Source organism: Pteropus medius, unplaced genomic scaffold (genome assembly GCF_902729225.1).
Source record: "Pteropus medius unplaced genomic scaffold, Ma_sr-lr_union100, whole genome shotgun sequence".
NCBI lineage: Eukaryota > Metazoa > Chordata > Mammalia > Chiroptera > Pteropodidae > Pteropus > Pteropus medius.
Window position 1 is genome coordinate 2,215,095 of NW_024340696.1, and position 25,566 is coordinate 2,240,660.

A 25,566-nucleotide genomic window follows, 5' to 3' on the forward strand; every position below is an offset into this window, starting at 1 on the left:
CCTTCATCATTTTCTTTGCAGTTGATTCCAGGGCTCAACAAGCTCTCAAACTCCGGCATTGATTTGTGTACCAGTTAGGGAAGGCAAGCTGCATAGAGTTTTGATATTTGAGAAGAAAATGCTACACTATGTGAATTAATGTAGAGAGAAAGAAGGTGGCAGATTTAAGAACTAATGTTTATTGAGCACTTATGTGTGAGCACTATGCCATGTACTCTACATGCACCGTCCTACTTAATCCTGGTAATACCTGTGTGAAGTAGGTTCTCTTATTAATCTAAACATACAGATATAGGATTTTATGCTCAAGGAGATTAAGCAAATTTCCAAAATCAGTCGTGGTGGTTTATATATCATATACATTTATGATATATAAATGTATCAAATCAGCACATTGTACACTTTAAACTTATATAATGTTATATGCCAGTTATATCTGAATAAAGCTAGAAAAAATAAATCAGCTAATAAAGACTGGAACGTGACTGAAACCTAGGTCTCTGTTTTCAGAGTCATGTTTTTAATCGCTCTCATAATTCTCTATGGGAGAATTATCCAGGCACTGGGCTGTGTGGATGTGTGTCAGTGATTAACCACCATCCTGCCCAGGTACATACACAAAGTCAGGGCTGAATATTCCTCAGTCCAAGTTCTTAGCAATTTCCTGTTGAATTGCTTTCTTTAATGTGATTCTTTCATTTATATATTGCAGAGATTTTAAACTCCTATAAACTGATTCACATTCAACATTTCAACTCTGTCTTCCTAGAAAAAAAGGCACCACTCTTATTCTGAATGAAATTGAAATTGCGGGAAAATAAAACACTATTGGTGGTCCTAAATCATTCATAAGACTGGTGGGTTCCTGGCGAGAAAGGCAGAGCACGAGTGGCTCTTTTGTGAAATAGCCCAAAGCCTGGGTTTGTAAAATACCAGCTATAGTCACTGCTCCTCCTTCCTCACAGCATACCTTCTAGCAAGCCGAAGCCGCAGTCAGTTCTACCCAGTAGTGCTCCATGCCTCTACACCTTTGCACAAGCTGTTCCTGCTCCCTGGCTCCAGCATCCTTGGCCTCAATCTGCCTGGTTATTGTACTGATTCAGCTCAGGCTTTAGCCCTTCTGTAGAGCTACTCTTGACCTTCCAGGCAGAAAAGTCCTTTCCTTCTCTCTGGACTTACTCTCAGCCTTGTACAGGCAGTATTGCTAGGATCCGTAAGGCACTACATGATCTGCCCTCCACTTCTCAGGGACTTTGCACTCACTTTAACCTCTGCCTGGAACACTCTTCTGTTTGATTACTGTGTGACTCACTCAGTCTCCTCTTTTGGTGTTTACTCAAACTTTCTCAGTGAGGCCTTTTGTGATCATCCTGCTTAATTATAACCTTCCCCACTGGGCAAGTCCTTGTCCTCCTACTCTGCTTTTGACCATGTTGCTTGTTGTCATCTAGCTTGCTATATCACTTACACATTTATTTTGTTATTCTTTATCTTCCAGGTAGAATACATTACCCATATATTAAAATATTTTTAGCTGTGCTGTGTGAGCCTTGGTTCTCAGAATAACCTTGATACAGAGGCTGCTAAATAAATGTTTATTGTATGACTAAATAAAAGATTGTCTGTCTTTTCTCAGCATTGGCACTGTGGAAATTTTGAGTTGAATAATTCTTTCCATGGGGCTGTCCTGTGCATGTTTAGCTGCATCCTTGGTCTCTACCTAGTAGTAGAGCCACCAGTAGAACTCCCACAGCTGTGACTCTAGATATTGTCATATATTCTCTGGGAGGAAATTGCCTTCAAGAAGAACCACTGTATTGGTCCCTCATTCCTGGAAAACAGGGCTATGTGTTATTAGAGTATCTAGTATCTAGCACATAGTAGAGGCTTGATAAATTTTTAAAGCCGAATTGATCTGATTTGATAACTACGTGTCATCTATTTATCTCAGATTTCATGATAATAGTTTATACACAGGACTGTCTTCTCAAACTTTTTATTTTCTCTATAAAATTAATTTACTCTATCAACAAATATATGTTTAGTATAACCAGTATTCAGGATTATATAGAAGAATGTAGAGTTCTAAAAAACATAACCCTGGTCTTAAGAATCTCACAGTTGGAATAGCATACATGTAGGCCAAAAATAATGCAAAAAAAAAAAAGATGCATTAGCTGTCTCCACAAGCTATGCCACTCCCATCTAGTTCATTTTCTGTAATAGAGATTATTTATAAAGGCCTACCTAGATAACATATTTCAACTTTGCAGGCTATATGATCTCTGCTTCCACTACATCCATAGAAAATAGCCCCTGTAGACATTTTCTTATCATATCAGCCTTTCTAGAGTTAAGAACAACATCTCTATTTGAAGATGTCAAGATTAATCTAAAGTGAGTCTATGCCCCCATCCTATCAGTGTGCTATGGACTAGAAGCCTATGGCAATTACCGAGAATGTGTGAAATGAGTGTATAGTTTAGACTGTAGGTTTAGTGGGTTGTGAAAGCAAGTAATTGGATCATAGTCGCATTCTATAAATGGTATGGAATGCAATATGATACAATACATTACAATACAATATAATGCAATGCAATACAATGGAAGATAGTACAATGAAAGGCAATACAATGGAAAATATCGGAATGCATTACACAATACTAAGTAAATTTTATATTTCTGGTTGTCTGTGTGTATGTGAGGGTTTCTGATTTAAAATTTTTTTCTTACTATTTACTGTAGTAAAGATTAGCAAAGCATGACTTCAACTAGAATAATGGACAGAACAAAAGAAAAGTCTATATGCAGATATCGAGACCATACACTATTGTGCCTTAAGACAATTAACAAATCTGAAATCTGGGAAGTGGATGAGAGACGGGAAAATGGAGAGGATTGTTCACAGATTCTAAAATACTCGTGCTTCCCTGCATGGCTTGCTGCATGCTATCCTAATGTTCACTCTCTAACCTTGATGTGTGTTATAAACACCTGTTCATTTTCCTGTTCTAGTCAGTACTTTTCTGCAGACAAAACCTTGACCTGAACTGTTTCTTTTTTTGTACCTGGCAAAAATCCTATTCATTCCTCCAGGCCTAACTCAAATGCCTGCGTTGTTGCAAAGCTTTGCCTCAGTTCACCAGGCACAGTTAATCATGTTCTCCTCCATATTCTCTCAGCACTTTACTCATAATGCTACAATAGCATTTATCACATTTTATTATGCTTGGTTTTATACATGCCACTCTCTGCTACTCAATTGTGAGCTTCTTGAGGATAAGGACAATTTCATGTCTCGTTGTAGACTTCTCAGCACCCAGCACATTGCCTGCACACGGTAGGTGGCCCTAGATGGAGATGGTTTAGTGATGTGATTAAGACTCTGAGTTTGAAACCCAGGATATCACTTAGTGGAGTGACCTTACATAACTTAACTTCTCCAAGCTAGCTTTCTCTTCCAACAATGAGCACAATATGACCAAAAAGCACAGAGTTACTGCAAGGATGAAATGGAATATTCTGTTTATACAACACTTCAATAAATAGGTCTTCAATAAATGGAAACTACCGTTACTATTGTTCCTATTATTACTGTTGAAAAGGAGATTGGAAAAGGCTATTAGAACTGTACATGCACACACATATAGTAAGTGATAAGTGACAGTGTCAAAGCTGATTTGGGAGCCAATAATTAAATTATACAGCATTCTGCGTGCTTGAGACCAGAATGATGATATGAAGAGTGATAATTGTAGACTTTTGGATATTTGGTTTTATATATCAAACTAACCATCTGGATGATTTTTACTCTTACCTTTTTCTATATTTAAAACTTTTTCTGGGGGGGAGGATAGGTTGGGGGATATGGAAAGGGGGATTAAAATAAAATGATTTTGCCCCTGGAGATACCTAGTAGACTCAATTGTGTAAAGTTGGGGCAGAGTTTCTCAACCTCAGTGCTGTTGACATTTTGGGTCAGATATTTCTTTGTTATGCAGGACTACCTTATGCATCCCTGTCCTCTGCCCACCAAATGCCAGTAAAACACTGACCCCACATTCCATCTTGTAACAACTAAAATGTTTGAGGGGGCCTTTGGTAAATATGTTGTAAACAAGGCGTGGAATAAACCACAATGCTAACATGGAGGCGATGATATCACCTTTATTATCGACAGAACTGGATTGGAAAACAGGACTTTAAGTCTGTAAGTCAAGCTAGTTTGCTAATAGTGAACACGGAATAAGGCTGACTTTCCACCGAGTCCCAGGAGGGAAGGTGTCATCAGGAAAGTAGGAAAATTGATGCCGTCTGAAGGTGGCTCATTCCCAAGAAAGAAGTGGGGTAGGCATGGAGTGTTGCTGAGTGTGACCACAGTTTAAATATTCTCCCCCCTTTGGATTTTAGGTGCAGATAATCATATTAGTTATAATCTTTGGTTCATGACACTTTGTAACTGTTGGTCTGTGGTGACCAGCTTTTATTTATTTAGATATCTTGATAGTTATTTTACAACTTAATTCACACCTAGTAACTCACTATCCCAAATAACTAGAAATGTAACAATTACTTATTTCTAGGTAATTGGTCCTTCCTAGAAGGAAGGTCCTTCCCAGTCCATCTTCCTGCTTCTTTCATCTAAGAAGCATCATCCTGGTATATATACATTTTTCCAAATTTGAGAATGGAATAAATTCCTCTACCTTCCCAGAGCCATAATGAACAAAGCTGGCAAAGAGAGGTCAGGAATGACCTTAAGCAAAATGCTTCCTCAGGGAAACTAGGAGGGAAGAAAAGGACTTTCTTCTAACAGATGGTGCTGAAACTTCTGTGTTTCTTTATTTTTGCAGGATACAAGGTGTCCCTTGGAACTAAATATATGACAGTAAAAACTCTGAGAGGATCATACAAAGTATATAGAAATTGAAGGGCTGTTACTCTTTATTAGTGCACAATTATTTTTGTCAAGTTGAGCACATGTTGATGATATTGGACATCCATAAACCTGGCGTGTACAAATCTACCTTCTTATTTTGTTCCCTTTACCATTCAAGTTTCATTTTATATGCTAAGAAGTTTTGAATTAAAAAAATTAGTTTTTCTATGGATTAACTGTCCCTCAATTTTGAATTTTATGATTTTATTTTCTGGCACAGTGGAAAGAGTCCTTTCAAAAATAGAAATCATACCATTTTAGAGTTGACCTAATCTAACATCTCCCCCTGGGTAATAAGTTAGTAACAAATGGCACTATAAGGACAGACGCAGGTTTGTGATCTCATAGTGTATCTACAATCTGTTCAAGCCATACTTCGGAATCTGGAAAGTGGTTGACAAGGAAGCAACATACTCATGATGCCTGAATTTTCCTGAGTTTGCAAAGGAACTGTGATTTCAAGTTTTTGACTACTAAGGTCACCAAATCTAGGTGCTTCCAGCCCCTGCCATCCTTAGGTGCCACTCGAAACTTTCCTTATCAGCTTTCCATCTGTTATTTTTAGTTTGCAAAAACACTTTAACCGTTCTTTTATTAGCTTTGATGTGGAGCTACACCTTAAACATCTTACTTGAAATATCAGTCACCAGAGCCCACAAAGTGTGATTTTTGAGACAAGAAATTTTGTATACACATATTTATTTATATTTTGGTTTTCGTGATGAGTGTACAAGGGCAGATATTGTCTAAATATTTTTGTTTTTGCATAGGCTCATGGTACTACAATGCTAGAAAGAGAAAATGGCATTCAAATACCAAGGTACACACTGTCTGTCCTCTAGCAAGAGCAGAGGAATTCACAATTAATTGCTAAGCTACAAAATGTTAAATCATACAATGGATATTAAATGATGTGGAAAATGACAATATTGTGAGAATTTCTATGTAGTTGAACTAGCATTTAACTATCTAAAGATGTTATGTGGCCTTTTAAAGTTCGACCCATATTATTTATGTAATGATGGCAAAATAGAACCATGACATTTTTCCAGGGTGACATTTTCTAACTATAAATAAGAAAAAAATTCTCACTTAGTTCTCATGTGAATAAAAGAAACTCTGGGTTAACAAGTTACAATCTTCTTCATTAATGAGAAATTTCACAGTGTTAGTACACCAAATTATTGGTTATTCCCAAGGTTTGATAATAAATTATTCTGGATGGAAGTGTTGCCAAATTGTTAGAGGAAGAGTTTTTCTAACAGAAGGACCTGAAGAATATAAGTTGATATAATATAAGAATATATCAGAAAATATATTTTAAGCATCTACTATGCACTCAGATACTAAGGCTGTGGTACAATGGAGGACAAAAAGAAGCATGGTACCTGTCCTTATGAGCCTTACAGTCCAATAGATGGAACAAGAAAAGATAATTAAACAATTATATTTAATACTGCAAAGGAAAGGTGCATGAAGCAGTGTTATGCTATTTGAGTTTGTAATGAGGGAAGCTAATCCGTTACGGGAAGCCTAGCAGGGTAGCACTGAGATGGAGTCGTGATAAGTTTGCAATGCTTATGAAAAGACTTAAACCCCAGGATCCCTGAAACATTGAGGCATTTTTCTTCAAGGAATAATTTAGGGCGTGCTAAAATTCTAGCTATGTGGACAAGGCATTGTTTTTATTACAGAAATATTGGAAACATCTTAAGTATTCAAAAATAAGTGGTTATTTACATTTATTATGTTATCCAAAATTATATATACCCAAATCTTTATAATGTTAAAAAGTCTTTATTGTAACAAAAGATATTTAGAGAAAAATAGTTACAAAATAGTATTTAAAATAGTTTTACTTTATCCCAATCCTAGCCTTTCTAGTTATTCAATGTATCCTGTTTTATTTCAAATATATCAACAACAATAACAACAATAATAATAGCAACAGTAATAGCTATTCATACTAGTTACCTTTTAGTACATGCCAGCCATGTGCTAAATATTTTAAATTATTTCAATTGGTTTCATATAAACTGGTAAAGCAGGTGTTATTCCATTTATTTTCATACCAAAATTTTTAAATATGTCAAAACAGATATGTATTCTTTATGCAACGAAGAATCATTTTCATGCTCATGCTTTTTGCCATGAGTTTTCTTATTGCAGTTTTATCTAAGAGAAATCCCTCATTCTTTTGCAACAGCATTCTGCGAAGAGGGCTGCAGATATGGTGGAACATGTGTGGCACCTAACAAATGCGTCTGCCCTTCTGGATTCACAGGAAGCCACTGCGAGAAAGGTAACCTACCCCTTTTTGGTGGAGGGAGAGAAAGAGAGAATTTCAAAGAGAATGGAGACTCTTTCTGTAGGAGAATAGTACTTTGGGTTGATTTGAGACATTATGTTTCAGTGTTGGATGAGACTCCCCAAATTGTCACCTTTTGATTGCTGCCTAATAGGTGTCCTCCCTCTGAAAATAGAGCTTCATTTGCTCCCTTCAACATCTCCAAATTAGCAAGGTTGAATCTTTCTCTGCTATAGTTTGAAGTGCGCATTTTGAGTGTTAATTAGAGATAAAGCCTGACAAACTGACCTGCCTCAATTATTATCTATTGGGGGTAGCATCACACATGACTGTTAGAGTTATAATAATCTGCTGTGTCAACAGAATCTAAATTAGAACCACGGGATCCTTGTATAAAAGCACATTAACTTCAGCAGCGGGTTTATTGGTGTACTTGGGATTCTATTCTAATATTGGTTTATTAGGAACATTAGCATTCATAGACCTGATATAAGCCAATTAATATTTGTAAGATTCCATTAGGTGCACCTTTCTATTTGCAGTAAATGTAGTATTTATCATTGGCATTATTTGGTGAAATCAGCTCTATTATTAATTGAAGAAGTCCTATGTGTATGTAACTAAAAATTACATTCAATGTCTATATGCCAGTGATATCAACGATAGCAAAAGGTCTAAACCACATAAAATTGAATATTTCTGTATATTTGCTCATGAGTTTTATTGGGCTAAAATCACTTTACTGTGCTTTTCCGAGTCTGGAATATCACACTTGACACCTCGTAGTACAGCATAAAAATATGGAAATATGATGCTGTAATCATTATCCTTATTATCTATGAAAGAGAGAAATTTTTTATCCAATGCCAGAGATCTGAGCAAAGCTCTCATTTCCTTTCCTTTATGTTTAAAGGTTTCTGAATTTAGATAATAATTTAAAAAATTTTTAAATTAATTTATTTATTTTTTAATTGAAGAAATGATTTAAAAATTTAAATAATAATTTTTTAAATAAGTCTATTATACCCCTACTTGTCTAACATATTACATTGTACTGCTGTATACTTATAAGGTGTCCTGATCCTTTCAAAAACATCAGAATTTAACTATATAAATTATTCAACAAGGAAATCAAGTAATATGTGCACCATTATTTTCCATATTTTAAGACATTGTCAATGAATCAAATTACATTTATTAAATAATAATTAATTGGTTTGTTCTTAAAAAAAGACATGTAAAAGAGCCAAGAACTGCCTGTGAGCAGAATGAGAGAATTACCACATGGAGCTTGAGAATTTTTGCCGAAAGTAAAGAATCTTAATGGTAACTTAGCACACATGCCCTTATTGCAGTGCATTTGATTTTAATTAGGTTTTCTAAAAAGAAAAAAGATTATATATATATATATATATATATATATATATATATATATATATATATATATATATATATATATTTAAAGCTATAAAATTTCTCATTATTTTCTATAGAATTGCCATGTTTCCCTAAAATATGTACACAGAAATTAATGGGGATAGAATGGTAACAATGATAATGTTGATGATGATGGATACTACTGGTAATGATATGCCATTTATTATGTACTAATTATGTATCAGATCTTTAAAATGAGTATTTTAATATTAAGAATAAAGAAAATAAATAGATAATATCACTCCTGTTTTATAGATGGCAAAATAAAGGTTAGCTAGGTTAAGTAACTTTTGCAATGCTACAGAGTCAGTATTAGAACTGAGAATAAATTCACGTTGAATTCCACAAAGCCTGCATTATAAACCATTGCATGTATTTCTCAAGGATAATACATAGACTTCCTGTTAAAATCCAGATTCCTGGGACACCACCTCTTACCTGTGGGACGGTTCATAAACCTTCACTTTCACCAAGCACCACAGGTTGCTTGTTATAAATCAGTATTATATTATTATTATGATATTTAACCAGAACATCTACTCTAAAATTCTTATCCTTTTTATGTTATATTTTATATTATATTATATATTATAAATTATTATATTATACTCTAAAATTCTTATCCTTTTTATATTATATTTTGTATTATAAAGAATTAGGGAAGAGCAATGATTTTAGACCTGGGTCTAAGTCAGTGGCAGCCTAGGAAAAATTAGTTATGATGTCTGATGGCTTCAAGATTTGACTTCTATCCTCTTCTCTGCTCAGTAAGTGGTTGGTTGAATTTGTGCTTACATTCTAGTCTGTAATGTGGAACAAATAAAGCAGAAATAAAGGAGAAAATCAAGACCAGAGGCAAAAGTAAAATAGAGATAGGCAGGCCGTAGTTTCCTATATAACTTTTAAAACTGAGATTTATTATTACATATTCTTGAATTCTTGCAGTTATTACAAGGTACAAAAACAGTAAAATAAAACAGGTTTTCTTTGCATATGATGCTATCTTCTATTGTTAACAAAGCCATTTCATTTAATATAGACCAATATTCTAATTCTATAAAAATTTTTTTTTGTGAATAGGTTAAAGTACATCTTTTCCAATTCATTGTGTGCAAGGACTCTAGATGAGTTATGGAACAAATACTAAAAACCTATGTCATGTCTTATCTGAATTATTTTGTCATGTCGATCATGAGCTATAAGCATTAAGTAATTCTATTTGTCACTGAATAGTGAAGCTGCATGCCTTGAGATTTAGGGTAAAAGAAAAAATGCAAATGCATCATGAATGTCTATGATATGATTACATTAAATCTTCTATTTGGTTTGTTTTAATTTCAGGACTAACTAAATGGTCCCCTTTGAGCTATGTAGACTCCACTTATATTTAGTCTGAAAAATATTGCCCTTGGCCCCCTGAGTTACTGGTTTTATTCATTGCTCGTGGTATTCAGCCTTTGAGAATTCAAGTACACTTAGTTAAATTATTAAAATAATCTGTTAAAGAAAATGGCTATCTAGAATTTAATGGAGTTAAAAATCCCTCGTGTTTTTGGTATATGTAAAATAAAGATGAACAGCTATGCATTTGTTTTACATTGATGAGATTTTAGTAAAGTTAAACTTTTCACAACCCCACTCAAGATAAGCAAACATTTTACTTCTTTTGGTTTCTGGACATATTATGTTGGTTCTCCTCTTACCCTTTGTCCTTTCTCTGTGCCCTTGGTTTTGATTTGGTTTCACATTTAACATTTAGATGTATAAAGAGAAAGATAAGTAAGGAATCAATATGAAGTATAGTTTTTGCTACTTAGGATAGAAGAGGGCTACTGGTGAAAGCTCTCTTCTTAACCTAGGAGAATTAGAAGCATATCGTACCACACTGACGTAATGTAGCCAACTACAAGTCGAGACGAAATAACAAGAAATCCTCCTAGAGACTTTTCAAATGTAAAACCAAAGAGCTTCACTAAATCCAGAAACATCTTACCTACCGTAATGCAGCAGAACATCCTCCTCTGAGAAGTGATTAAGACTAACTTTTCTACTTGGCATTAAGCATATTTGTAAGCAACAATAAATAGAGATGAAATATAATGTATTAAACTATTCCAGTTGGGGGTTTCTTAACCTTGGCACTTTTGACTTTTGGGAATGGATAATTCTTTGTTGCAGAGAGCTGTCCTGTACATTGTGGGATGCTTAGCAGCATCACTGGACTCTACCCACTAATAGTAGCATTGCCACCCTGAGTCATGACCATCAAAAATGTCTCCTGACATTGCCAGATATTCCCTGGGAGGCAGAATCACCCTGTCAACAATGTCAGGTCTAGAAGTACCATTTTTAAAAGTCTTAAAATATGTGTCAGGATGGTTATTTGTGATGATATAGACAAGATGGCTAATTTTATTGAATTTTCCTACTTGTATATTACACAAATTATAAATTGTATAAATGCAATTATTTAGACATCAGGTACCCATAACCAGTGCCTTGTGAATCAGACAGTGAGTTGGACAAGATTAGTCAAGCTGTAGACTAGACCATAGTGCAATGTAAAATAATTTAAAAAACATGCTGATGTTATAAAAATAATAAACCTTGACTTTTTTCCATAGTTGTTTCAGAAATGGGTTCACTTATTCTACATATTATTCAAGAGACACACATAACCATTGAACCTCTCACAGCCCTTCCAAAGAATGTTAAGTATCTGATCGAGAATATTCAGGGAAATCAATAAATAACCACAAGTTTAACAACATTATCCATTCACGATATAATTTCTAGTAATTATTTTTTATGTTTTGGTTATCTGAATTTTCTAATTTTCTACAATATAAGTCATGTTTGTAATAAGAAATGATTTTTTTAAGCTTAAAGAGAACATGAATGTCATGAAAAGAACTTCATTTTTCCAAGTTACTGGGAATCTTTTAACCTTTCCTAAAGGGAAATGACTTTTCGCAGGATAATTTATTCTATCCTTTTCACTGTGCCTCAGGGACTTGCAAATATGTAGACAGAGGGTAATAGTTTGCCCTGAGTATATTATTCATCCACCAGGTAAAAAAAGATGGTCAGAAACAAAGATGTCTATATTCTTCCAAATTTTAAATCTTGCCCGAATTTCAAGAGAGCTCTGCTGGCATTCATCTATTTGTAGTTGCTTAGCCTGTCCCTGTTTCAGGGAAAAATTTTAAGAGCCTTTAAGAACATGGATAATAACTCCATTCTGTTCATGGAGAAGAGGATATTTTTTGTTTTCTCTCCAGCTATCACAGGACTGTGGGGAAAGCATCTGGGAAGAGGATGAGTTGCAAATGTGCCTCTTCAACTTCTTAGCAGTTTGGAGATTTATATAACTTTTCTCAACATGAGCTTTCTCTGGTTGTCTGGCACATATAAATGGCAGATTCTATTATTAACCTTGCTGCTGTTGTTAAGCAGCTAATGGATACCCAGAAAAGAGTAAGCAGTACTTTTGTGGCATCATTTAAAAAGGGAAATAAGAGGATTTGAGATTTCTCTGCATTGCCCATCCAGTTGAACCCACCAAAAAAGAATGAACACAGGTGCTCTCTTTATGTTTTATTAAAGTTGGTGAGTATGAATTTGAGGAGCTATTATCTGCACTGGATCTTTGCAGAAATAGAGAATGGCAGTGGAGACACACTGCAGTAGAGCATGAGAGGAGCCCAAATTCACTAACACAAGAACATCCATCTTTAGAGCAGCTAAACCTTGAGTTCAGTTGCCAAACCTAGCGTACCTTGTTCAGGATCCCCTTCCTCTCCTCAGTTCCACCCACACAACTTTCTTCTTTCGGCTGTGATGGAGAAATTGTGCTAAAGACCCAATGCATTTCCCTGTGGAGTTGCCACTTAACTCTCAGAGCAACTTGGAGCTATTTCAAAACCCTAAACTTGACACTGCCAGGATCACCATTTTGCCAGGTTTCAGACATATGGAAAACTATCTCAAGCCATTTTTTATTCTCATCTTGATACAGAGCAAGTTTTCAAGTCATTTCAGTATAACTGTAGGGAATGATTCCTTTGTTCAGAAACAAGGATTTTGGATAAATTAAAGATGCAGCCTGGAAGAGTGAAAAGAGTACTAGTCTGATCTGATATTAGATGTGCCACCGTGAATTAATTAGCCTCTTTGCACTGAAACCTGTATTATCTTAGTATCTAGCTATTATGAGTTCTAAACTTTTGCGTTTGTTATTTCTCATGAGGCAGCTAGTTTCACCCTGTTGAGTACATATAAGGACGTGTATAATTGTTACCCAGCCAAACAATAGTGAAGTTGGGGTTCTAACCCATGTATGACTGGGGTTCTAACCCACGTATAAATTTCATATACCTTCCAATATCTGTTGCCTCTTGATCACATCACCTGTGTACAAGGCAACTTAAACCTAACAGATTATATGGGAGGTCAAATAAATTATGTTCTGTGAGTCATGAGCCATAATTTCCTACTTGATTATGTACATTGTTTTATGTCTTCCTTTCTACGTCTTTCATGTGCCTAAGGCAGGAAGGGATAAAAAAGTAAGGATTAAGAACATAGTCTCTGAAGCTATACTAGCTCAATTTAAGTTGGGGTTCACTATTTGCCAGAATCTGTGATTTTGGATCGGATATATGTAATGTTTCTAACTTCAGTTTTCTACTAGAATATCGACATTACCTATCTCAGTGAGATTAAATGAAATAGTCTATTTAAATCACTTGGTAGAGTGCCTGGCACGCAGTAGGTTTCTAGAAATCATATATTGTCAATTCTATCCTCAGTTTACTGGGTAATAAAATTGAGACTCGGAAATAATATTCTACTTTTCTGTGGACAGTCAGTAGGTAAATGGTGGAGCCATGCAGTATATCCATCTTTCACTACTGAAATCTCTGTATTTTTACTACCAGCCCTCACAGCCTCTCACAATACCATTCAGATGTAAACTGTTTATATTCGCGTCATCTTTGCTAATTCATATTCTCTCTGTTCCCATAAACATGTTATATAATTTTGTATCAAGCTAATACATATTAATTTATGCAGCAGTGTTTTTGCTCAGTTTGCTCAGGGAAAAGAGTTAATTCAGAACCTAAAATACTGACATTAATAACTTACGTGTGGTTCTTGGGAAGGATTTTTTTTTTTTTTTTTGCTCTTCTTTATTTTCCCAATTCTTGGAGTTGAAATTAAAGATTTAACCCCAAGTTCTCACTGTATTACCGATAGCATAGGCAGCTTAGTACATAGGCTTATCTGAGGCCTCATTGAAAAGGCTACCACACTTGTCCTTCTGCAAATATTTCCTTAGCCCTTCATTAATTCCTCAAATTCATTTAAGAAACACAAACATTCTATTCTTAATTTAGCATCAGGGAACCTGGCATATATTCCTGGATTCTACTATTTACGAGCTATATGACGTGGGGCAGAATCAGATTTTCTATGTAAAATGGGATTAATCATCCAAGAAAAACTTAAAAGTTGTCCATACGCACCCAAGCATTCCTAGGACTTTACCCTGAAAGAGTAATCAGAGATGGGCACGTAAATGAGGTTTGATGATACACTTAGACTCTTTAAAAGATGGCATTTTAAATAATAATATATCAGAAGCAACCTCTATTTAGAACAATAGAGAATTAATGAAATGAATTATGTGTAACCATTCTATGGAACCTTTAAAACCTATGCAAGAAGACTACTTAGTGAAGCGGGAGATACAGTGTTTGGTAAGGAACATGAATTCTGGAAGCAGACTTCCAATTTTGAGGACCAGCTTTAAGATCTTGGGAAGTTACTTAAAATTTTTGTGCCTCAGTTTCTTGAGTTAAAAATTGAGAATGAAAACAGTACTTTCCATTAGAGAATTTTAAAAAAATGTCCTGGTATCTGGTGAGCACTCTATAAGCACTGGCCCCGATAAAGTAAAAATGACATGCTCATTATTCCAGTTTTTATACCTACACTGCGTGTACAGAAAAGAGCACGGGAAGGATGTTGATCTCACTATGACCTATCAGGTCTTTGTGCAAATGAGGACTTTTTAGGATCCCCAAAAAAGTTACATTTATGTAATTAATTCAATATTGTATTAAAGCTAAACAAAGCCTTTTTACCTTTCCACTCGTCAGCCTTGCCACAATCTGAGAATTCTACAATGAGCAGAAGATATGGACAGTTTTCCTTATTCCTTTTCAGTTTCATATTTTAAAATTCACAGGTGTCATGAATCTTACCCAGGGTGAGAGAATTTTATGGGAAGAAAAAAAGGAATCATATAACTGGTACAGTGGTCGTCTAGCATTGAAACCTTCTGGATGGGAGATGTGTAGTTGCTGATTCTTCCTTTATGACGTGCTTTGGTGAGGGTTTTCGATCGCTAGGACCTTCCAAATTAATTTCCTTTTTATCCTTTCATCCTTCTGTAGCTCTGAACTTGTGAAAGTCCATTTCTCTTTCATAGCTCCTATGCCCTGCAAGATTTCCATATGATTAGGGTACCTCCCTGACTCTCTCTTTTGTAGAATCCCTATAAACAGATACTTTCTCACTCAATCACTCTAAGTACAGCCCTCTCTTAATGTGTTTTTATTTTTCTCCTCTGTTATGTGAGTAAAGGAACCCCAGACCTAGGCATTGACCTTTGGACTTCTAAGGCATAAGTCAAATACCAGTTGCTATGTCCCTTGTCATCCAGGGGACATTTCTAAGTGTGTCTGAAGTCTGTTATTTTCAGATGAATTTACAGAGGAAGTTCTTCCCTTTCTTTCCCCGTAAAAGGTGACAGGGATCTGGCAGCATGCCAAAGAGCTTTCTCTAATAAAGTTCTCATTTTTGACCTCATCAAACATCCTTTGCTGAATTTCTAGGCCCTTGTTTACAGAGCTAGCAGGTGGTTAACGGTAAAGTAAGCACAACTGATGTTTGAAAGTGTTGTAAAGGTAGTCTAGCAGCCAGCTGTGGAATGTGGGAGTTTTTAACATGTTGTCATCTACCGAAACTCTGATGGGAAAAATCCAGTTTTAATATCCTATTACATTTGAGTTCAATAAATGTTTGATAAATGAATGAGTATAGGCAAGGACCTTAAAATTCACATGGTCCAGTCTTTTCGTTTTGTAGTTCACTAGTTTTAATAACTCCAATTCAAATCTTATTTAAAAGACATCTAAGTGAAATTATATCATATTGAGAATGGAGGAAAGTAATACCATTAATAAGAATGCCATCAATAAGAATAGTATAGAAATTTTGTGTATTTCCAGTAATTTTGTCAGCATGACTTTCCAGAAGGCAAAGTGAAGGGAACTAACCTTTTTTAGTAAATTGGTGTTCCCCATCAAACAAATGAGAGCTATGAGGGATTACCTTGTCTAGTTAGCAATGCAGAAAATAATTCCTGACTATTTAAATGGCAAGCAGTTCTTGCTCCACACTAGGCAAGCTCATACCATTGAACTGTGAAAGTCAGGAGTTTGGTTCATACAGTCATTTTTAATTTTATGCCCTGGGGAATACAGACACCACTGTCACTTGAAGCACGATGGCTAAACAGAAAGGAAATCCAGATTTCTGTGAAAATATGACTAACTGGGGCCTAGAAATTACAAACTTTCCCTAGTAACTAATATCCAAGAATTCTTTGTATCCAAGAACATGTACTGCACTGCAAATCATGTGGAAAAAGGCTAATTGAAGCCCATAGACTGAAGGAGAAGGAGTATAACTCTGGCGATTCGCGTCATTCTCCCCTAATAGGATTCACTGATTAGAAAAGGCAGTTGCCTGAAAATGTTCACTTGGGTCCAAAATATGATGAATCAAACATCAAGATCTTTTCATTCATTTTGATAGTGGTTGATAAGATAAACAGTTTCTGGCTTGGTGGGCTAATGTGGTTTTAAAGCATTCCCCAGTTTAAAGAGCTCTCAAAGTTATCTGTGGGTGGCAGCAATTTTAGCTTAGTAGATTGAGTCCATGAGAGGAAATTCTGGAAGATTATTCTATTAAAGAATATTTTACTAAGAAAATCTTTCAGTACCTCTTTGGTGCTTGCAAGGTAAAGTCCAAATCTCATGGCGTGATATGTAAAGACCTCTGTGATTGGTCTCTGTCTATCTTTGCAGCTTTATCTCCTCCTTCTCCTTCACATGCATCTGAAATTCCAACCCATTCTAAACTACTTCTGATCATAGAAATGTACCTTATTTTTCCAAATTTCTGAGCTTTTGTTTGTAATTTTCTCTCTGCCTGTGACACACATATAGACATATCTATCGATCACAAATATATCAATTTAAAATAATAGAAAATTGAGGGTCTCCAATAATCTGGAATACTGATCATCTTCCTCTCAAATTGTTCCTCCATGGTCTTCTGTATTCCAGTTGAGGGCAAAATCTGTCCTTTCGCAGTTTCTGTATCGAGATATTAAAGTCATCCTTGACTTCTTTGTTTTGTAACACACGTCCAAGTCTTTGCTTTGCCTTCAAAATATATCTAGAATCTACACTTCATATGGCTTCCCCCACTACCACCCTTGCACATGCCATCCTCATCTGTAATCTAGATTAATATAAAAGCCGTCTAACTCATCTCCCTTTCCCTGTTGTACAACTATAGTGTCTTTTCAATGTAGTAGTCAAAGAGACATCTTTTAAAAAGTCAGACCCAGTTAGTCCTTTACTTCAAATTTTCTATGGCTCCCTATTTTCACTCAGTCAAAGTCAAAGTTGTTACAATGGCCTATAGGAGTCTGGGTCCCCTTCGTTATTATGTCTCTGCCCTCACCATTCGATGTGCGCCCCCTCACTTGTATATCTTCTCTTCCAGTTACAATGGTCTCCATGATTTTTCTGCAACATGCTAGTCATATTTTCCTTACTGTTGGGTATGCTTGGAATTTTCACAATCAATTCCCTTATGTCGTTTTGTTTTCTGCGCAAGGGTTATCTCCTTAGAGAGACCCTCACCATTAACTAAAATAACCCAGCTCCTCCTCCTTGACACTTTTTTATTGTCTTTATCATTCCCTGACAAAATAATGTTTTTTTTTCTATGTGTAGTCCGACTGCCTAGCCAGGATATAAACTCCATGAAGGCAAGGTTTTTTGTCTCATTGTCACTGTATTTCCAGGGCCTAGGGCAGTTACCCAAAACATTTGTTGAATAAAAGGATAATTTAATAAAATCCTCTTAGTTTTCATGTTCGTCCCCAAAGCCACAGTACTGTCATCATGATATGTCTTGAGAAGAATGAGAAAATTATTACTGTCAATCACATACCTTCAACCCTGATATTTTTAGATCATATGTAGTCAGAATTATCCTTGGTGTTTCCTTCTCTCTCACTTTCCCATTTAATTGATCATTACAGTCTGTCTGTTTTCTCCATCCTACTGCCTAGTCTAAACCACTGCCTAGAATGATAACATAAGGCAAAACTCCAGACTCCAAGTCCTGTTCCTTACACACAAAAAATGTTCATCTTGCATTATGGCCAATATAATCCCCCAAATATGAATACTATCAAATTATTTCCCTGCTGAAAAACCTTAAATGTTTTCTATTGCCTTTGGAATAAACTCCAAACTCCTTTTAGTAGTTATTGATGACTCTAAGCCTCTTCCCCATTCAGTTATAATCAATGCTCCTTTCATCAGATTTTCTCAAAGCATCACTCTTCCTACTTCAGGCCTCTGCCTAGGATATTTGCTCTATCTGGAACTTTTTAGTGTCTCTCTCTCTCTCTCTCTTCCTCTCTCTCTTTCCCTTTCCTCCCTCTCCCTCCCTCTCCTCCCTCTCCCACTCTCTCCCTCCTCTCCCTCCCTCTCTCTCTCTCTCTCCCTCTCTCTCCTTCTCTCTCCCTCTTCCCCACTACCAAATCTGGTGCCCATCATCCATTGTTCTCTCACTTAGATCTTAAGCTTTTCTTCAGAAATATATTGCAGACTCCATAGTCAAGGTTAAATCCCCTTCCCTGTGTTCCATATCAACCTGGTTTTCCCTTTCATAAAATGTATCATATTCAATCATTGTGGACCTGTTTTTCATCCTCTTTCTTTCTTCCATCAATCCCTGTAGCAGAGTCAACACCTATGTTTAACTTCCATTACCCCCAAAGACTGCTACAGAGTATTGTCTCAGTGTACCATTTATTAACACAATGTCTTGAAATCAAAATGGTATATGTTCTAGCTATTTTTTTTCCCCATTCCTTTCTTGCTGGTCCTATTCTTCCCACCTCAAGGTGTTAATGATAAGACATATTAAGTGACATCATATGGGGTTTGCATAACATGTTTCTGAATAACAGAAGTATTAGCATCTATGAAGAAAACTTTGATATGTATAAACTAGACAGTTCATTTCAGGGGGATAAGCAAGTCTTCCCCTCCTGTTGTAGACAAGCCTTGGCCTTTCCTAGCCCATACCTGACCCAGATAAGCCTACCTAATTTTGGTACTTTTGTGGTTCTTAAATTGCCAAGCAGATTACTTGTTTGGAATTGTTAAAGAACTGTGAACTCCTCTTTTAAGCACTTTTTAATTCACTGTCAGCAAATTATTATGGCAGTCTCTTTTAGTAAAATGATATCAAGCTCTCAATGGCAAGCTTGAATGTTTTCAGATGCTTGGTCTCCAGAGATGTGGAAATACCACAGTTACTGTGCATTGCCCATAAACTCCATACATTAGCATTTTGAAGATGTTTACATTTTTCTACATATTTTTCCCACTGTCTCTTACAGAATCATTACTTCTCCAATCTCTGATTTTTTTAGTCAGAGTAGTGAAAGAACTATTTAAATTACATAGAAATTTATAATGCTTAAGCTAGAACTTCATTTGTGCTGGACCTTGTGCTCAGTATTTGACATATGTTATTTAAACTGCATCATTCAATGTCATATAATGTGTCGAATTTCATCATATAATTTCTATATACCACGTGGCCATTTTTCAAGCCTATAAGTATACCTCAGGGCCTTTGTACCTGGTGCTTTCTCTTTCTGGAATGTTCTTCCTCTATATATCTTCATGACATTTCTTTACCTCCTTCAGGTTTCCACTCAAATGTTACTTCTCAGTGAGCCTTTCCTACCACTCTTAAATGCAACTCTAAATCTTGCCCCAAACAATAGTACCTCAGTTCTCTGCTAATTTTGCTCATCGCACTTATCATCATTTAAGACACTGATTTTTATAACATCTGGCTTGCTTCTTCTCTCCCTAGCCTCTTAGAAAGGTTGACTACTGTCATGGCAGAGATTTTGTCCATCATTGCTGCTAAAGCTCCAGCTTCCAGAATAGTGCTAGGCACTTAGTATGCACTCAATAAATATTTATTGAATGAATTAATTAATTAATGATTATCCTCATTTTTTAAAAAAATTGAGATTAAAAACTGAAAAATAGTATGTCCAAGATTATAGGGTCAGAGTTGTGATTTGAACAATACTCTGTGCCTCAAAGCTCAGGCTTCAAAATACTGTCCTTTGCTTCCCTTCTCAAAAAAGGCAAGGCTGTTTAAAAAGGCTTTGACAATATTCAGAGCTCATCTTTTCTGTGTTGTTTTTCTCAGTTGACCTTGGAATTCTAAGTGTGTCACTATTATTCCTCTGTATGTCATCTATCTCACATTGATGTTTTGAGAGACTAATTTTCCTCATCATACATTAGTTAATACTCTCTTCTTTAAAATAAGACTGGTGTAATAGTGATATTTCATGTCATACAGATCATTACGGTCTTCAGCGCATGTTTCCAGGCACTATATCATCTCTCTTTAAATCTCTTAACAGCTCCATGAGGGATATATCACCTACTCTTACAGATGAGGAAACTCAGGCTAAAAGATGAAAGAAACTGCTCAAGTTTGTAAAGCTAGTAAGAGGGACAGCTGGGGTATGAATTCTTCACTGGTAGTTTAAATTTTTATGCTTAAAATATTTTTTTATTATTATGTCATGCTACCCCCAACCTCTTTTCTACAGCAATGTTCATTTCTCTTGGCCCCAAGTTATTAACACAGATATTTAATTTTGAAAGTGCCAGAAGGATGCCCGTTTTACATATAGGGCATTCTTACATCAGGACAATGGGACACAGTATAACTTTTCAAGCTGGACAACATCAGCCACTCACCAGGTGGCATTGACTAAGTTATATAACTTCTCAATCTGCTAGTATCTCTCACTCTTGTTGTAAGGACTAGAAAAAGTCTAATTAGTAAATTATTAAAGATAATAAATTACTAGATTGTAAAGAATCACAGTGTAGAGACTGTCATCTATGGCTTTTGTAATTGAGGACAATGTTATGAATTGTAGCTAATATTTATTTAACTCTTTATAATCACAGACTCTTTTTTCCATTTTTTTAATTTTATTAAATTCAATGGGTTGACATTATTTGTTAATAAGTTTCAAGTGTACATTCTGTAATACATCTGTATATTGCATTATGTGCTCACCACCCAAAGTCAAGTCTCCTTCCCTTAGCAAGATATTTGATCCCCTTTACATTTTTCATCCTCTCCTTGTTCTCCTTTTCCTCTGGTAATCACCGTTCTGTTGTCTGTGGGTAATTATTTGTTTTTATTTGTTCATTTGTTGCTTTCTGTTTTGTATCCCACACGAGTGAAATCATATCCTTTTCCATCTGACTTATTTTGCTTAGCATGATACTCTCATGATACATCCATGTTGTCGCAAATGGCAAATATTTCATCTTTTCTTATGGCTGAGTAATATTCCATTGTATTTATGTACCACGTAGTCTGTATCCAGTCATTCATTGAAAGACTCTTAGGTTGCTTCCATGTCTTGGCCACTAATCACAGACTCTTTTAAAGGTATTTTCTTTTTAAAGCATCTCAAGAAAGCATTGTGAACTAAGATTAATTTCCATCTTTCAGACAAACATATATAGGTTAAAAAGACTTCTCCAAGTTCATAGAATTAGCAAACACTAAGCTGCTATTCTAATATGCGTCCTTCAGTTCCACCACTCAAGTTTTGAATTTGAAGTGCAATAAAAGCAATACAAACCTTTCAGAGATGATGCTACTCTAACAAGGATTAATGATTAAGGATTATCCTAAAAAAACATCCCACATATATTAGGGCATGACATAACACATCATCAGAGAAGTGAAATTTATAAATCAGAAGGAAAGATCTCTGAACAGATTTTGCAGGTAAGTATCGTACAAACAATTTAGAACTTTCTGGAGAGATCCAAAATCTGTTTCATATATACCTGCAGATCTCCCCCCTGATTTAACGTAATTATTTTCCTCAAAGAAAACTTATTTTAATGTCAAGGAAATATGTTTTCATGAAGTGAACCATCTGGCTTATATTTTAGTATTTATTAGCTTCCAAGTACTGTGAATCTGAGAGAAAACATTTTCTTATTCCTCAGTCTATTAACATACCTGTAGCTGGAGGTGGCAATGTGCCAGTCACTATAGAAAGTATATAAATGATTTATAGCTGGGGTCCCCAGCCTTTCTATGAGAATCTAATGCCACTTTAGGTGGAGCTAAGATGGTGATGCTAGTGCTGGGGAGCAGCTGCAAATACAGATGAAGCTTCACTTGCTTGCCATTTACCTCCTGCTGTGTGGCCTGGTTCCTAACAGGCCAAGGACCAGTACCAGTCTGCGACCTGGGAGTTGGGACCTCTGATTTATAGGATAGATACTATTATTATGCTCATTTTATAGGCGAGGAAACCGAGGTTTAAATATGTAAGTTTGAGACTGGAATCTGCTTCTGCAGCAAAATAGGCAGTTTCTCTTCTAATAAGTTCTTAGCTATCTTCATTTTTGAAGATATTCCTGAAAAACAATTTCTTTAATTATATAGTTAAATCACTGTCCCTTTTTCTTCTCAGTTCTGAAATATTTAGCAGGGGCATTATCTAGTAGAACCTTTGATGTCTCATCCTGTTCCTTTTTATCTAAGGACAATCTCAAGACTTGAAATAACCCTAAGCATGAAAAGCAGGAGATCTGGAAAACTCAAAAAAGTTAATAAATTTTTATTGAAATGTAACAGGAAGATAGAGAAGCATACAAAACATAATTATACAACTCAATGAATTTTTAGAAACTAAAAACATCTTTGAAACCAGAACCAAGAGTAAAGAATAGAACATGATCTGCATCCCCAACGCCCACTCTCCAAAAGTCCATGAAGAGGAATCTCTGTACTGACTTCTACTACTATATAGATCAATTTTACCTGTTTTTTAACATCATACAAATGGAATCAAAGTATATGACCTCATTTGTGTCTGACTTCTTTTGTTCAACATTAGATCTGTGAGATATATCCATGCTGTTGCTTATATTTGTAGTTTTTAAAATTCTCATTATGGAATAGTGTTCCATTTCATGAATATGCCAAAATGTATTGTTGGACATTTGTGTTTTTTTACAATTTTGGTTGTTTTGCTACAGTAAATATTCTCGTGCATATCTTTGGGTGACCATATATAAATATTTCTATGTATCTATATATCTAGGAATGGATTTGCTGGTTACGCATAGGTTCAGTTTTAATAGAATCTGCCAAAGTTTCCCAAAGTGGTTGTACCTATTTATATTTCAAGTAGCAATAAATAATTATCCCAATTGCACCATAACTTTATCTGTACTTTACTGTCTGTCTTTTTTTCATTCTAACAATACCACTGTTGTGGTATTATATTATGGTTAATTTACACTTCTGTGATGATGAATATAGTTGATCTCATATGCTTATTGTCTTTTTGATTTTATTTTTTTGTGAAGTATCTAGTCAAGTCTTCAGCCTTTGTATCTGTTGAGCTGTTTGTTCTTTTATAAGAGCATGTAGTTTAAAAGGTTAAATAGTTCTATGTGACTATTTATGAAAAAAAAAACAGGAATTTCTTGCTCTAGTCTTACACTATTCCTCCTCTCCAGAGTCAGTCATGTTCTTCCCTATGTCTCTAATAATGATGATAATAAATTTATACTATTATTTCTTGATTTCTCCATTTTAGGCATTATCTATTGACCACCAAGGAAGATAAAGATTTAGTTCTTTTTTAACTTTTCACATGCATGCACATGTACGTGCACACACACATTTATACACATAAACACTTCCAATTTCCCTTGTCTTCTATTTAAGTTAGATCAATATTCAGCTTTTACCTTATTATGTCTATGTAAATGATATTTATAAGTGAGCAGTAGAGTTAACTATCACTACTTCTCTCTGTTACCCAAAAGCTTGCTTTTTCTGGATTTCTTTGGATCTTCTTTCAACATAATATCTTCTTTTGTTCAGTCTCCTATTTCATAAATACTGTTTATTTCTCTTTTTTAGATTACAACCTCATTTTTACAGAACAGATAATCAATTAGTTTCTTGAGAAAAAGTTTAGAGAAGATAAATTGTTCAAATGTTGCATGTCTGAAAATGTTTTTACACTCCTTTTGTATTTAGTTGATGGTTAGGATGGGTATAGAATTATAAGCTAAATAGGATTATTATAGAATCCTATTCTTCTGGAACTCTCATTGCCAGAGCTGTTCTTATATATAAAGTGTATTAGCAGAGTATTGTGGGAATAATGCTATTGTCATATTTTCCAGCATAAATTTTGAGAAATGCAGTGCCATTCTGTTCTCGATTATTTTTATGACACCTACTTTTCTCTTTCTGGAAAACTGTGGCCTGATTTTTTAACCTCAGTGGTATAATATTTGATGATGATTGATGTACCTCTGTCAGGATCTACTATTAAACCAATGTGCTGAGCTCATTGAAAAGCATTTCAATTTGAAAATTCCTGGTTTCATTTCTGGGATTTGAAAAAACCACTTTGATGATTTACTAACCTAAATTTTCTTTTTTTGTTATTTCTGGAACTCCTGTTATTTGGGCATCAGATCTTTATCTTTTAATTGTTTGGTTACTTCTGCATCATTTTCATCTTTATATTTTATTACTTATTCTTTTTTAGGGAGATTTAGAGATATTTTATCAACTTTATCTTTCAAATATTTTGTTATTCATTTCTGCTATCCAATTTTATTATTGTTTTTGAATTTTCTTTTTGTTTTCAGTTCTTATAGATAGTATCTTCTTTGATGTTTTTGAATATACAATAGCAAGAATTTTTTAAGTTGTCTTATTAATTTGTAAAGTTTGTTTTATCTAAATTAATTTTTTCTGCTACTTTGTTTTTGTCTTCGCCTTTTGTCAAACATCCAATAGCCTTGTTTATCTGCTCGATTTAATGAGTGAGACATCAAAAAGTTGATTGAAAACTTAGTTTACATCCCTATGTGAGATGTTAATGTAAATGATTTTAGGTTCATTCTTTTGAGCTGATGCCACTAATTCCTGTATTCTTTGGTATAAATCAAGTCACTTTTTGGCTTTCTTCATTGTAGCCTATGAGTTTTTTTTCTTATGTCTTTTGAGTGAGTTGACACTCCTCCATCTCTTTTCAAGCTTCCAAAATTATGCTGTTTTTGTCTCCTTTCCAATGTGCTTTACCTTTGAAGTTTTGCGACCTTTATAATTTTCTTTAATATGATTTTATTAGTGTTTGATGGAGAAACTAGAGGCAAATATGAGTATTTAGTCTAGCATCTTTAATTGGAAACTAGCATCTCAGTTCAAAAATTGTTTCTTACACATAGGTGAAAAGTCACAGGAAATCCTGGCCAACATGGAAATGTAAATGCAATAACAGTAGTATAACTGACAGTGAAATTAGATTATATGAAAAATATTTCCCTTTAAGAAAAATGTTTGGGAGTAGGAATACAATGTTTGGGAGTAGGAATACAATTTTATTTTA

The 25,566-nt window shown here is 35.0% G+C and overlaps 1 protein-coding gene across 5 annotated transcripts in view; it reads left to right on the forward strand.

The window, feature by feature from the left end:
* NELL1 (neural EGFL like 1) overlaps nt 1-25,566 on the forward strand; it is a 719,285-nt gene that overhangs the window by 535,823 nt on the left and 157,896 nt on the right. For 3 of the 5 annotated variants that reach the window (XM_039865670.1, XM_039865651.1, XM_039865642.1), the window contains one exon: nt 7,146-7,241. The exons of the other annotated variants lie outside the window; for them this stretch is intronic. In XM_039865670.1, the coding sequence (XP_039721604.1) occupies nt 7,146-7,241 (96 nt within the window). The remainder of the gene's footprint in view (nt 1-7,145; nt 7,242-25,566) is intronic. 5 annotated transcript variants of the gene reach the window in all.